Raw genomic sequence first — 16,129 nt, 5'->3', positions numbered from 1 at the left:
CCATGTGGCCTGTGCTCTGATAAACTTCAGAAACACTTTACATCTGAGCTGCAAGTTAGAGGGAAATCATCCCCACCCAGCAGCCGATCGGCAAAACAATGGGATATCAGTAGATATCAGAATAGCACTCAATAGTAAGAAATCCAAGTCCAGCTTGCGACTCCTCCAGTTATATGGGAGAAGAATAAACAATATGTTACCTGAAAGCAGTTCTAATGTGTAGTGCTGGCTCTTTCTGAAAGCTCAGACTCAGGCACAATGCACTGGCTGTCTACACACCAATATTAAAACTAAACAAAATGAAATTTTTGGTTCAAGAATAACATTTTAAATGATAGAGTGAATTATTTGCTATGTAAGCAATGTAATTTATAAAGTATACCATAAATATCAATCATGACAATATTCCTTCAAACTGTTAGCGGGTTGCTATGGTCCCACTTGCCCTAGAAAGCAAGAAGTGGTCATCTTGCAAGGTGAATATAAATGGGCTCAACAGAATGTAATACAAATCAATCCTTGGGGCCAATTTGCTTTATGGATGTGGGGCCAGTTAACTTTAAGTATAATGCAACATAATATTATGTGACAATTTGCAATTGGACTTTATTTTAATTAAACTGAAATTAAAAATTCTATTTCGTTTTTTGGGTTAAAGACCACGAAAAAATAAAAACTTTCTTTTTAAGCCCTTTACAGCCTAACCTTCAAAACCTTTTAGCCAGAAAGATTCATCAATAAAGAGTTAACAAATACAAAGAAAAATCCCTCAAAAAATAGTCCATTTGTTTTTGTCTTTTTATACCATTTTTAATTTAAAGGAGAACAATCTCTCTGAGGACGGTTTCCTCACTTACCAAGTGGGCATCTGCAAAACTTTCCAGGTGACTCCTTTACCAGCATATCCTTTACAGCATCAACCAATGGTCCAAGGATAAGCACTGGTCGGGGAGAAGTGCAATCCACCCTTTGGACACGTTGGTAAGCCAAACTAACTGATTCTGGGGAAATAAAAAGGAGACTATTATTAGAGAAGAGATTGTAAATATAATAAATTATAAAATAAGGTTCCCTCTCTCAATTCCTAGACTACTTTGCCCATATCTTATATCAGTTAAGGTCTACTACTGAGCTAATTCTTACCATCCAAAAAGGGAATTGAGTCAGTACTGATTGTATCCAAGCCTTGCAGATCCTTTCCATCTCTAGACCCACTGCGCTTATGCTTATTTTTTCTTCGGAAGAATGAACGTCTAGCAGCAGCAGAGAGTGTTTTGCTGGCCATGGTTTCATCGCGCCCCTCTGACATACTGAGTCTTCGTGAAAATTCTTGTTCCATCCTGTAATAGAAAAAACACCACTCAAAAAACAACTTCTGGCATAATTAATAGACAATGTAATTATAAGCAATATATATTAATTATATATTTTACAAGATCTTTTCTTGTTAGCAAAATCCTAGGGCTCATTTATAAATATGGGTGCAAATGCTAATATGCATGCAAAACTGTGCACTTGATATTCTGTATGTAAAAATTGGATAATTGGTATGTAAATGTGTGCTACTGTATAAACTAAACTATGACTTCCCCTTAATATTAAGAATTATGTAAATAAGTTGTCCAGAGAGGTAAACAAATAATATAGGAAAGAAAAAGAACACATATCACACACTCACATGTACTTGCTAGGAACCTGTCCTCTTTGCAGTTTCTGTGCATTTTCATCTAGTTGCCATGCCATCCATGTACCAAAGGTCCCTTGAGGAAGAGTGTCATCCACGTACAATATGTCATCCTTCTTAAAACTTAGTTCCGAAGGAAGCTCTGCTTGACGATCATAAAGTGCTCTGCCAAGGATCAAAATGGCAACCACTAACAAAATGCTACATATGGCTTTATATTTAATCTACTACAGCAGTACTGTCCAACTGGTGGCCCGCGGGCCGCACGACCCCCCTCTGTGTGGCCCCCCTCCTGTCTGGCTGCTTTGATGGTTTACCTATGTGTAAGCTTTAAATGGTATCAGCACTGAGATTAACTGGCTCCCTGCATGGGTTACACCTCAGACTTGCCCACATATATTTTGCATAATGCATTTCTCTGATTTTACTTAAACTGTAAAATGGGGGTTCTACTGTATTACCCTGCTCATGTAAAATTGCGGTTTATGTCAGGGGCTCATTGGAACAAATTACCCTGTTAAGAGGGTTTAAGGAGGGTTTAGGCAAAAAAGAAAATCCATTAGTAAAAAAAAAACAAAAAACAAAACATGGTTTACTGTAATTACAAGAATTGGCATAATTTAAAACAAGTCCTATTTATTTTGTCATGTTTAGCAAAAATGTAAAACAGGACAAGAGCAGGCTGATTTTGAATCTTTTAACCCCATTAACTTGTATGGCAATCAGTTAAAAGTGTGCACTTGCTTGTCAGATGCTGGTCACTTGAATACTGCTGTAATTCCAGCCTACAGCTAACTTCCAAAGAGAGCACTTCGGTGTGCAATCAATTGCTATACAGGTGAATGGAGAGAATCAATTCAAGTGTTTTACAGCTACTGAGCTACTAATTCACTCTGCAAAAAAAATGCCTGTAATTACCCCATGCACAATTGTCCTAAGAATGGAGCAATAAGCTCCAAGTGGCAATAGTGGGAGAATACATTACCCTCTATATCATTTATATAGTTAGACAACTCAAACGTAGACACTGCATATTTATTTTCTGAATGATCTACACTTAACAGTTATAATAGGACATTGTCTGCTATTCCCCACTTGAATTACCGTATATAGAATCCATCTCCAGGCAGGTCTTTCAGTTTGTTGAATTCATCAATTTTCTGTTGTACTTTTACCTTGATGTTTTCTGCTGGTTTAAGCATCTCAAGGTAGGCTTCCTCTGCTGTTCGGTTCCTCATATCCACAGACCCATACTGGAAGTAAGATGGGAATAAATAATAACACGTATACAAATGAATTATGGAGAGTATGTGTTTAGGACAAAGAGGAAAAAAGAAATTTGAGAGAAAAAGAGAGAGAGAAATACAAACAAGTCACACAGAAAAGAAGCTGAGCCGCACTCCAGAGTCATAAAACGTAGCTTTTATTAAAGCGTTGTTAAAAGAGTATACAGTGAACGTTCAAAGCAGTATAAAAATCAAATTTATCAGTCTAGTATGCCACATACACGCGACGTTTCGGGGGCATCCCAGCCCCTTTCTCAAGCGTACCTCGTGGCTGTCACAAACAGTGATCGCATACTTGTTACTTCCTTGTATAGCTTGGTAGACGGGATACACAAACAGTGTATTCCATATACACGGAAGCCGGCACATCAACCCCGCATATAATGTATATAACCAGTACATCCTAATATCAAAAAGACTGTCAAAGTACCATACAGTGACCCCAAAACTTACATATTGAGAGGTGATCCAACAGAACCCTTTAAATGGGAGTTGGACCTCTTATTGAAAACTGCAGTACAATCTAGTTGGACCTCTTATTGAAAACTGCAGTACAATCAGAACCCTTTAAATGGGAGTTGGACCTCTTATTGAAAACTGCAGTACAATCTAACGTTATACAGTGTATACCATGTATACCATGTCTACATCTCAATATATGTGGATTGACTTTCCTATAGTACCTGTAATTTATGTACTTCCTAAAATACATAAGGATCCTATTAATCCACCGGGTAGACCTATAGTAGCTGGGGACTGGGCTCACATACCAGTAATATAGCTGAAGTTTTGGACAAGATACTTAGCCCTTTGGTACAGAAAACTCGATCGTACATACGTGATACTCAAGATTTTTTGCAAAAATTGTCCAATGTAGACAAACTGGTTGGTGAAATATGGCTGGTGACATTTGATGTCGCCAGCCTTTATACATCTATACCTCACATTGAAGGGATTATGGCGGTAAAGATGCTTTTGATAAAATGTGGACATACAGTGAGATGGAAATTAATTTTTTCGTGGATATCCTTACCTTTATTTTGTACAAAAATTTCTTTAGATTTCGGGACAGGTTTTATTTACAGATACGGGGGGCGGCCATGGGTTCCAAGGTTGCCCCGGCCTATGCCAACTCATTTATGAGTTGGTTTGAGGATGAACATGTCTATTGTAATGTGCTTTTCACTATGCATTGTGGTGGAGGTACATCGATGACGTGTTTCTCCTATGGCGTGGTGACCTGGAGTCAGATAAATAGTGCCCATCAAGACATTCAATTTACAATGACAGCTGATACTCACAGAATAGTTTTCCTAGACACCTTAGATTCCTTACACGTATTTACACGAAACCTACAGATCGTAATCAGTTGTTAAAATTTATTAGCTTTCACCCTATATCTGTTAAAAAATCTATTCCTAATAGTCAATTCTTGCGTGTTTGTAGGATAGCGAATGATCCAGACATTGCTACAGAGGACTTAGGTAAAATGGAAAATAAATTGACTAATAGGGGTTACCCTAAACACATACTTCAGGAGAGTCTATCTAGAGTAAGTAGACATGGAGAGATTGGTCAACAACATAAACGGAAAATGGAACAACGTAGGATATTTGTTTCTCAATATCATGCGCAGAGTAACCGGCTACATTCTATTTTGCAGAAACATTGGCATCTGTTAAGGGAGTCATATCCCTCAATTGAAGTATTTCAACGTACTCCTATGATGTCTAATTGTAGGGGAAATACAATAGGTGGCAAATTGGTAAGAGCCAAAGTCCCCCCTGCACCTAGGAAATTTACTTTCCTGGGACCACCTAGGGAGGGTATGTATAAATGCAAAGGTTGCTCCCAATGTCGGTTTGTTTTGGTGGGACCACAGTTCATTGATCCTCATACAGGGAGATCTTATAAAATACGTGGACATCATACATTTGATACCAATTTTGTGGTGTATATGTTAGTGTGTCCATGTAATTTGATTTACATTGGAGAAACTACCCAAAAACATAGATCTACGGTAAATACTGGAAATAAGATCCTACTGGTGTCCAGACATTGTTTAGAAATGGAACATACATCCGATGATCTTAGATATCCAGTTATACAACATGTCACTCCTCCTGGGAGAGGTGGGGACCGTGCCAAACTTCTCAAGAAAACTAAGGTAGAATGGATTCATCGTTTAAATACTCTGGCTCCAAATGGGCTAAATAGAGATTTTGATCTGCATTTATTTTTGTAAACTGTAATGAACACTTATGTTGACATTGAACAATTAGGCAGGGATTGAATTTTATATTTTGTCCCGAGTACAGTTTAAGTTTGCTAAGTTCTGTTTCTCTAATACGTAAATCACTGTATGGTACTTTGACAGTCTTTTTGATATTAGGATGTACTGGTTATATATGCGGGGTTGATGTGCCGGCTTCCATGTATATGGAATATACTGTTTGTGTATCCCCTCTCTATGGTGACCCGCCACGTCACTTCCGCTACCAAGCTATACAAGGAAGTAACAAGAATGCATATCACTGTTTGTGACAGCCACTAGGTACGCGTGAGAAAGGGGGTGTGATGCCCCCCAAAATGTTGTGTGTATGTGGCATACTAGACTGATAAGTATGATTTTTATACTGCTTTGAACGTTCGCTGTATACTCTTTTAACAACGCTTTAATAAAAGTTACGTTTTATGACTCTGGAGTGCGGCTCAGTTGGAAGATATATTATTGCACAGGTGGACTCGCTGTGATTGGAGTTTTTTACACACCCATTATATTGTTTCAGGTCTGGCCTCCAGTGCATTTGTATTTTTGCTTGCATTAGCACTCGGGCATTTACTTTATTGTATGATTGTATGTGGTGTGCTACCGCTGCTGGGACTATATATATATATATTTTTTTTTTTATTGAAGTGAACAGACAACTAACGTTTTGGCTGCAACACCAGCCTTTCTGTGTGTAACTTTGACAAAGACTGGTGTTGCAGCCGAAACGTTAGTCGTCTGTTCACTTCAATAAAAAATGAAAAAGGACCTTAATTCCTGTGTGAGCGGTACCTTAAAATAAAAAAATAATAATAAAAAAAAAAAAAAAAAAAAATATATATATATATATATATATATATATATATATATATATACACATACACACACACACACTCAACTGAATGCAAAAATTTGCGCTCCCCCATAAAGGTAATTTAGTAGGTGAAAAGTACTGCAGGAATAAGGGTGTTAAAACACTGATGAGCCCCAAGAAGGGCGAAACTGGTCTGTAGAATCTGGTCAGCTATTATCCTGGCTTTTGCATTGAAAACCCAGTGGGTCAGCATCAGTCTATAGGATAAACCCATGTAAATGGGACAAGCCCATGTAAATGGGACTTTTCTAAGAGCCTAAAGGAATTTCTTCCCAGAATCCTGTTAAGACTTATTTGGCGGCCTCCTCAACCCTTTTAGCTTGCTCGTGTATCCCAACTCCTGGCTCTACCTAAGCTGATCAGAAAACCCTACACTACACAGATGAGCCCCAAGAAGGGCGAAACCAGTCTGTAGTTGGGAATCTGATCAGCTATTATCCTGGCTTTTGCATTGAAAACCCAGTGGGTCAGCATTAGTCTATAGGATAAACCCATGTAAGAGCCTAAAGGAATTTCTTCCCAGAATCCTGTTATGACTTATAAACATATTTTTGTAATGTAAATGCACAGTTTATTTCACAAACTTAAAGACTTAGGAACAAAGAAGATATTAATTGTGGCATGTGCAAAAGGTGGACACCCTTCTGCATGTCCAGGGATAAACACTGTTTATGCAGAGCTAAATCTCTGACACCACAAAATTTAGGCTGTCACTCTACAACCATGGGCTCCTTTAAAGGAGAACTATACCCCTGGGCTATAAAAGCCCCCTTAACTATCACTGCCTTGACCCCCCTTCACATCTCCCTTATTGCATAGTTTCTAAGTTTAACAACTGTCCCTTTCGCTAACCCCAAGTTAAAACAGCCGACACGGACCCTGCTTGCGCATGTACAGTTTAAGCAGATCTACTGCTATCACCAACTGCGCGTGCGCAAGGGTTTGTATCGGCGGAGAGACCTGAAGTGTCTTCAGTTGCAAAGTAAATGTTGGCCAGGTACGCAGCTGCACTAGCTTGGGATTAACGTTAGGGACAGTTGTTAAACTTAGAAACTATGCGATAAGGGAGGGGTGAAGGGGGTCAAGGCAGTGATAGTTAAGGAGGCTTTTATAGCCAGGGGGTATAGTTCTCCTTTAAGCAACTGAGTGTGGATTTCAAAATAAAGATAACTGATGCATATTACTAAACCCTTCCAGCTCGGAATTCCACTGTCCATACTTCAAATGACCATGTGGACTAATGAAGTAAAAAGTTAACTTTTTGGCCAAGATCCCCAAAGGTTTACAATATAAAAAACACTTTTCCCAGCCATGAAGCATAAAAGGGAAGGTCTTCTACAAGAAGTTGATCTTAAACACCACCAACCACTAAAGCCACCATGAACTACTTTAAAAAAGCAACCTAAAATGTTTTATAATGGCTCTTACAGACACATGATTTAAACACCATTGAAAATCTTTGGGTAAACCTTAAAGATGCAAGCCCAATCATTCCTACATATTGAACTGAAAGACTACCAGCTGGACACAAAAGGTATTTACTAGATGTGATCTTTGTCAAAAAGAAGACTAGAAAGAGATAATTGATAACTAAAAACCTTAGAAATAAATGAATGTAAAATAAGCGTTTTATTTCAAGCAATTTTGAAATTTACACAGTATGCAAGTTATCAGACCTAATAGCAAAAGGGTTTTATAGGGATATGTTGGCAAACAGCAGAAGGGGAAATCAGTAGGCAGAGGCTTCTTTTGTCTCATGTAACTTGCAATCCAAATAGCTGAACCACAGCCCTTCCAAATAATGTTTACAGGCCAAGGATAAAAAACCAGATCACTGCTAGAGACAGAAAAAGGTATAATGACCAAGAAAAGAAAGATGGAAAGCCCCACTGCCAATTTTGGGTACATGGAGTTTCACTGTGCCTCTGGATCATGAGCATTAAGTTTATCATGTTTAAAGGAACAGTAACATCAAAAAAGTAAAGTATTTTGAAGTAATTAAAATATAATGTGCTGTTGCTCTGCAAAAAAACTGGTGTTTTTGCTACAGAAATGCTACTATATAAATAAGCTGCTGTGTAGCCATGGGGGCAGCCATTCAAGCTGGAAAAAAGGAGAAAAGGCACAGGTTGCATAGCAGATAACTAGTAGATAAGCCCCATATAATGGGGGTTTATCTGTTATCTGCTAAGTAACCTGTGCCTTTTCTCCTTTGAATGGCTGCCCCCATGGCTACACAGCAGCTTACTTATATAAACTATAGTAGTTTTCTAAAGCAAACACACCAGTTGTAGCAATGCAGGGCAACAGTACATTATATTGTAATTACTTTTATACACTTTAATTTTTTGGTGTTACTGTTCCTTTGAGTAAATTCTTTATTGGCCTTAAATGTATCTTTAGTTCCTTTTATTCTAAACATGCAGTGGCATGTAATGGCATATGATATGGTTGCTTACCTCAAGAACCATATCTCCTTTAAGCAAACCTCCAACCACATTTTCTTCCTCTATGTCTAAGACAAATATTCCATGCAAGTTCCCCCCACAGATTTGTATTCCCAGTTTCTCTGGAGATTTAGACAGGGTGACTACACGAAGTTCTGAATGTCTCTTAATTCCTTCGGCATTTGTTCTAAGAAAAAACAATATATTTTTTACAATCAAATGCAAGAAGCTATAATGTATAAGGCAAATTTCAAATATAATTCAAGATGTTTCATTGCACCTTTCATAGTTCAAAGAAGAAAAATTACCTTCAGCAGTATTTTATTAGGCCACATGAGGTCTTGAAAGGGGTGTAAAAGAGTGCTAACTAGCTGTATATTGAAGGTTTTTACTGAGACATATAATGCAAGAAGAACCAAAAAAGAAACCACATAAACATCAAGGAATGTGATTGAGACTAAAAGTAAAAGGATAAGAACTAAACCAGAGAAGGTGGTGTATAATTGTCCGGAGATAAGGACATCCTCATGTGACATTAATTAAAATGAGCAATATGCATCTGTGGTAAGTCTATTCTTTTTAATCAACTTGCAGTGTATTTAACAGGGCAGGATAGCTTACTTTTTTTTCCATGACTGGTCTGAGGAACCAAGGGGTTAGGATTAAGTGCAGAATCATTATTAATTTCTGCTGTTTAGAACAAGAAGTAACAAAAACTGCAGGTTCTTTTTAGTAATTTTCTAAAAAGGACATATCTCCAAAACAATCATTATTTATAGAGCTTACAGTAAACATGGTATGTATTCTTATTATCTCAAGGTTTACCAACTTCCCAAAGGCATTTATCAGAATTATTTAGATGCACCCCTTGGCCATGAATTAAAAGGATATACCATTGCATCATGGCCTTTTATAGAGTTAGCTGATTTGCTCTGGTTACACAGCATTAAAACATGGTGAACTCAACTTGCGCAAGAATCAAGCTACAATGGAGATAAAAAATAAAAAAGATACAAATAAAAGTTTTGGACAGTGACAAAAGTTACCTGAGTGAGCTGCATGGGCTAGTGCTAGGTGTAGATTCCTTGGAAGGTGGAGTCATGGTCCCTTCATCCTGCTCACTCACAGTGTCAATGATGGAATGGTTGTCAGGAGTTGCTGCTCCACTGCTGTGTGGTGTGGAATGAGTGGTGCTTGTGTCCAGTCTCGAGCTGAAATAAAATGAAGAGGTGAAAAAAAAACAATTCAAGATTAGATTACCAAATGAAAATATATAAATATAAATTATTCTATTTCCCACATAAATTATATGTATGTATGTAGGACTAGGAAAGCAGAAAATCCTTTAATTCTGGATTCACACACCCATTCCTCTGTAAAATAAATAGCATTAGTTTTATGATGTCAGAGAATCGATTTGGCTGATATTACAGATGCATTTAAAACACAGATAGACTGAATATCAGTATGGTGACAGAAATTATGAGAAACCTCACCTAGAACGAGAATGGATGTGCTGGCACATGTTTGGGTTGTACTGAGCCAGGATAGTGATGGTGTCACACTGTTGTCCAATGATTAGCCGGGCTTGCTGTTCTGTCGCATTTCTTAAGTTTATGCCATTAAACTGTGGAAATTGTTATAATCAGTTAAATTGGCACTCAGTATTTCTTATCGACATGAAAGAGAAAAAGTCATTTTGAGAAACCATTTTGTCTGTTATTCAGTACTCTGCTTCCTGTCAGTCCCCAGACTAATCTCGTACAGGGGAGTCATGCACCCATTGAAACCTTGTTAAAACAATGCTCTCATTATTCACTATAATCTTATGTTACTTTTAAATGTCACCTAAATAACATAATTTAGGCAAATTGCACAACTGCAGAGGTAATTAGGGGCATTTATTATTTGCTGGTATTAACATCATACCAATGGGGCTTTAGGTACCCAAGGACGTATTACATGAATACACCATTAGCACGGGCAACAAATATCCTCTTAACTAAAGGTTTGTCTATGGCCAAAGCTTCTGTGCCAACATATTTATGTGGAGATATTACACATAAATTATCAACTACTTTCTAAACTGCCTGCATATCCTACAGTACTATTTCTTCAATGGGAAACACAATCAATTCTACAAACAGAAACAAACCAAGACATTAAATCAGAAAGACTTGCTTGTGGATGCTTGAAAGGGAGTGAGGGCAAAATGGATAGAAGTGTTATTTTGAAAGAGTTAGCTCAAATACATATTATAAATAAAGAAAGTCCCCACATGTATTAGAACTAACTATAAATCAAACTCTGACTCCAGCTACTGCAAGAAGAGAAAGCCAAGAGAAACAGTTTGCTGAGAGAGGGTAAAAAACGTGATTATTTCAAAAAAGGTTCCATGTTTTTAATTGATTCTATTCAGAAAGTTTCATAGCTCTATGAGATGAATCTTAAATTAAATTTTCATTGTTGCAATAGTTCCCCCTAATAATTTACATGACTAATATTGCATTTATTTTGTGATAGCAAAAATAATTAAATAGCACTGGGGGATTAAATAGCACTACCTAACTTTGAGAAATATTTATCTAGGCAACTGGTTTATGTGCACTTGGTGGATGACACCGCAACTGAACAACCAATCTCTTGTCCTTGGGGCAGCAATAGTTGGTTCATTAGTGGGGCTGGGCAAGGTACCCTATAACAGTATTTTCTTATGGTATACAACAATGCTTCCCATTAAGATAATAGCACAGTCCTTCCTAAGATCCTTGAGAATTGTGCAGAACAGACAGCCACTATACATTTTTAAATACACTTCAATCAATATCGCAGATAAGTAGAGCAGTAGCGCTGAAGGATATTGTTTTGAATGGGAAAAGCAATTTAATGTACACTGATACAGATTTCCAATAGCAATAACTTTTAGAAGAAACTGATCAGTTACTTTTTGAACATGAATGGGAGTGCAAGACTAAATATACTAAAATATGTGTCTCCGGACACCTCCTGTCAGCTCTACTCTAATTTCTTTCTAAGACTTTCTCTCTGTATTACTTTCCTGGACTGTGTTCCAGCTCTGTTAAAGTAAAATAAAAACAAAATAAAAAAAATACTACCTCGAGCAGCTGATCACCATACTCCAATCCAGCTTGCTGAGCAATGCTTCCTGTTGTTACCTTGGAGACAAATATTCCCCCACTCTCCCCACCACCAATCGAAATCCCTAGAGGCTCTGAACCTTTTTGAACTTTAACATGCCGTGGCTCCTCCACTAGTGGCCTGGGAAAAATATGAGGCAAAGTAGTGTTATTAACAGTATTCTTTCAGCATTTGTCTCCTAAACTAATAGAGTATTTTAAATTTAACTTGAAAATTACCCCCACCCTAAAAAATATGTGCAGCCAAAATAAGGGAAGAAGCACAGGGTTTTATCTAAATTTTTATTTCTTTCCACAAAACACACACCAAGATCATGTAAAGTTGGCTGAACTGGGAGAATGAAAGAAGCTTAAAAATTCTGAAGCTATCCAAAGTTTTATACTGTACAGCATACATACAGTTACATTATATTTTTTTGACTATGGACACAGTATTATGGACAAATGATCATTTTCATGCAAAAACATTCAAAATGACTGTTGTACGCAGATGAAATGGATGTTCGGGCAGTAAACATCTGGGAAAATGATTAATACACAGCTACAAGTAAGTGGCTCAAAAGAATTAGTTCTTTGATTATAAAAAATTACTAGCGAAAATTATAAAAATGTAAAGGGTAGTTTACCTTTCAAACAAATGTTTGTCAGTTTAAATGTTTTCATATAGTACACCAAAAAAAAGACTTGTTTCAATTATTTTGTTTTTAACATTTTTGAAAGGTTTAAGTATGAAGGTGTATAAGCCCTTTATTTGATTTGACCTTTTATGTTCTCTATCATTTCAGATTGTAAGCTTGTTTGGGCAGAGCTCCTATTGCCTCTTGTATTGTATACTACTTGTTTTTGTATTTAAATCTGTAAGTTCAATGTATAGACCCATTTTATTGTACAGCCCTGTGGATTATGTTGGGGTTTTATAAATATATACATGTTCTGGAGAACATGTACAGAGAGAAAAGAGTGATTTCCCTGAAATCTTTGCTGTTCCCCTGCTATATTGAGGAATGTATTTATTAGTATGACAACACACAAAACACTTTTTTGCCTGTGGGAAATCATGCTCCCTATAGAGAGCACCTAAAAATATCCTTCCATTGCCACGAACAGGGATCACTGTGGGAAAAACAATTCCCATTTATAGCAATTAAAAGGTATTATCGGTACTTTTTTTGGCCACAGGGAGTCCTATTTCCAAGGGGTAACAAAGAGCCCCAAATCCTTAGACAATGAAGTGGTTACTGGTAGGTTGTATATTAGCACTTATATACTGATGGCTTGACATATCAGTATTCTTGCCAATCTTGGATAAAGAATGTTATCTTGGCAACGTCACCATCTCAAAACATTTGTTCCTAAAATGTGTATGTGGCTGGTGACTATAGCATTTTCTTGCACAATCTATGTAGGTGCAGTAACACTATAGCCATATTTCTCTAGTGTCATTCAGCCTGTTCTAAAGGAAAACAATAATAAAAAAGGACAAACAGCCTTACATTGTACATCATATGGCCAACTTGTGTTGCCAAAGAAGCTCAATATTTTTACTTGTATCTGCAATAAAGATCTGAATAAACTTCCATCCATCTACCCCCAGCAGACCATAGCTGGAATCTTGCATGCACAATACAGGAGGGGGGCAGTGCTTGGAGTTTATTGTTTTACCCTTCAACAATTAATAGGATCCTAAGGGCACATGGCTCTCATTAAAGCTGTGGGTGAACATTTTCATCATGCAAGAATAAAAATTTTATTAAGCAGCATGGAAAGCAGTGCAGTCTATGGTCAGCCAAGATATGGAAAAGGTAAAAGCAAGGAAGAGAAAAACTGAGACAAGGCAGACCTCAAGCACCGTACTGAGGAAAACCTGGGCCTAGTAGGGACTGGCAGCCTCAGTAAAGACCTAGTATGGAAAATATATCTGGAAGAGGTTGGACAAGGAAAAATATAATAATAATGACTGGGGTGGGTGTGATAAAACCATCAATAAACGATTTAGAAGAATTCACAAAACAGTAAAAACAGATCAACATGAAAATACCATGTGTGAGAAATAAAAGGTGTGCAGTACAGAAAGAGAGGAATAGAAAAATGAAATATGAGGGAGAAAAAGAAAAGATGTTTAGAATGTTCAGTGCCAAATGAAAGGAACAGAAAAGACAGAATAAAACACATTAATATTTAAGACAATTTTTTTTTAAATTTAACAGTACATTATTCAGCTGATTAGTGATTGATCGGTAGCAAAAAAATACACAGTGTGCCAATGAAAAAACATTTTTACAGTTTTCTCGCAGATGGGGAAAGCAATACTGAGAAAACTGTGAAATCACAAGACAACCCTGTTTTGTAAATAGTTTATAGATTTTATTTTTCTTGGCTATTTCATATTTTATTACTTTGCTTCCCCAGCCTAATAATTTATTTCCTGCTGTAATGAAATTCCACGCATTTAACTTGAAAATTAATCTGTTGTACCAAGAGAAAAAATGTTAGGCTAAAGAATCACAAAAATGCAACAGTAAATGTCTCAACAAATAAAGATTTTTCATTTTAAACTTATATTTATATATATTTTATATTTGTGTGAAGTTTAAACCACCACTCAGTTATAACATACTGTATAAACAGCTCTTCTGTTTATGATAGATTTAACCAATGTTTCTTTGGAGCCTTTGTGCAGTTCTTCTCAAATACTGCAGCACCATCATACTAATTTTACGCAAACACACATATTTTTCTTTAATTTGACTTTTCTATAATTTTCTGCAGATAAAAGTGCATGTCAAGGAGTGACAAAAGCAATGAAAATATACATTATACACCTGCTAAAAATACTATTTTAGTTGCATACTTTAAGTTTAATTAGCAGTCTTATTGCAGTTACTTTGTTTTATTGCTGCCCAGATATGTGTTAACTTTCATATTTTACAAAATTAAAATACCAGCAAGACTTTAAAGAGAAAAAATAAGTCACAAAAACACAATTAGACCTCTTTGGTATAATAGGTACAGTAAAGAGCTTTTGATATCTCACCTGTCCTTCCTGCGTTCCCCAATGGGCACAGTACTGACAGATATTCTGGGGAGGCTTGCAACTGAGCTTTGGGATTGACTGCTGGCAAAAGATGAAGTCTCCAAATTAAGAGGTGAGTGTGGTGGGCTGGCTAGGCTGGGGCTACTGCACTCTGAATGCGACAAAGATCCTGTGGAAAAAGAGAACAGTCAGCATTTCACATTCCTAAATGACCCCTATCAAAACCATCACATTAAATCATACATGGATAAGAGATATGGTTCAGAATACACTTTTTTCAAAGCTACAGACTGGACAGTTGGGAGGTATGGTGTTAAAGAATAGTCAATTTTTTTTTTTTTATTTTGTTTTCATTTTGCACAACTGCACAATTTTTGAATTATGTGCTTAGGTATGTTTGTCACTTGGTCACATATTCAGCAGCATTCTTATCCCTAGTAATATTCATCTGCTTAAGGGATCAAAAGGTTAGACTTCCCCACACAACTGCATCAATTTTTTCACAATTGTTTCTTTTCAATCCATAATAGTGTTTTTTCAAGGAATTTAAAAAAAAGCTTGCAACCTAAAAACTGGGGATTGTTTTCTTTCTGAAAAAAGCAATTGTGAAAAAGGACTATAGAAAGGGGAGTATCTTCAGATTTCCCAATTCTTAATGAATGCTGTTTGATATAGTTATTTGCAGATATGGCATGTAACCTAAAGAAGTTTATTTTCGTTTCCCTTTAAACAGATTGTAAAATAGGCATAACACTTTTTTTCTGTACAAAGAACATTTCCAAATTTTACAAAACGTGTTGTGTGGGAACTGCCATATTCTTTGCTAGTATTTATTGCAAAGCAGAAAAAAGGAGAATGTTTTGGGAGACAATCCCCTTTAATTACACCAAAACTTAAAGGAGAAGGAATGGCCAAAATATTAGGCACCCCCTCAGTGACTTTAATTGCTTAACTTTTACCCCGGCTGGTGCTCCTGTTAGAAAAAAACAGCACCAGACCAGAGTACCTGTGAGTGAATGTCTCCTCTTCCTTCTTCTGTCTTCACGCGCTTGCACATACGCAGTAGAGTGAAAAGCTGAACTTTAACAAAAATGTCGTCTTTTTCACTTTACTGCACATGCAAGAAGAGGAAACACTCGCTCGCAGCTACCGGTCTGGTGAGATTTTCTCCTAACAAGAGCACCAGCCCAGGGTAAAAGGTAAGCCATTTAAGTCAGTGGGGGTGACTTTAAAGGAACAGTAACACCATAAAATGAAAGTGTATAAAAGTAACTAAAATATAATGTGCTGCTGCCCTGCACTGGTAAAAGTTGTGTGTTTACTTCAGAAAGTCTACTATAATTTATATAAATAAGCTGCTGTGTAGCCATGGGGGCA

General features: G+C 36.8%; 1 protein-coding gene across 4 annotated transcripts in view; it reads right to left on the bottom strand.

Annotated features, from left to right (window-relative positions):
* The window catches only part of dlg5 (discs large homolog 5), a 111,514-nt gene that overhangs the window by 6,731 nt on the left and 88,654 nt on the right, over positions 1-16,129 (bottom strand). For all 4 annotated transcript variants that reach the window (XM_031905938.1, XM_004916019.3, XM_002937130.4 and 1 more), the window contains exons 21-29: positions 14,753-14,921; positions 11,677-11,839; positions 10,057-10,187; positions 9,607-9,771; positions 8,573-8,747; positions 2,789-2,937; positions 1,679-1,849; positions 1,144-1,340; positions 858-1,001 (exon numbers count right to left, since the gene is read on the bottom strand). In XM_031905938.1, the coding sequence (XP_031761798.1) occupies positions 858-1,001; positions 1,144-1,340; positions 1,679-1,849; positions 2,789-2,937; positions 8,573-8,747; positions 9,607-9,771; positions 10,057-10,187; positions 11,677-11,839; positions 14,753-14,921 (1,464 nt within the window). The remainder of the gene's footprint in view (positions 1-857; positions 1,002-1,143; positions 1,341-1,678; positions 1,850-2,788; positions 2,938-8,572; positions 8,748-9,606; positions 9,772-10,056; positions 10,188-11,676; positions 11,840-14,752; positions 14,922-16,129) is intronic.

Source organism: Xenopus tropicalis, chromosome 7 (genome assembly GCF_000004195.4).
Source record: "Xenopus tropicalis strain Nigerian chromosome 7, UCB_Xtro_10.0, whole genome shotgun sequence".
In the NCBI taxonomy this organism is placed as follows: domain Eukaryota; kingdom Metazoa; phylum Chordata; class Amphibia; order Anura; family Pipidae; genus Xenopus; species Xenopus tropicalis.
The sequence above is the reverse complement of the archived record's forward strand: the minus strand, read 5'-3'. Positions and strand labels throughout refer to the sequence as shown.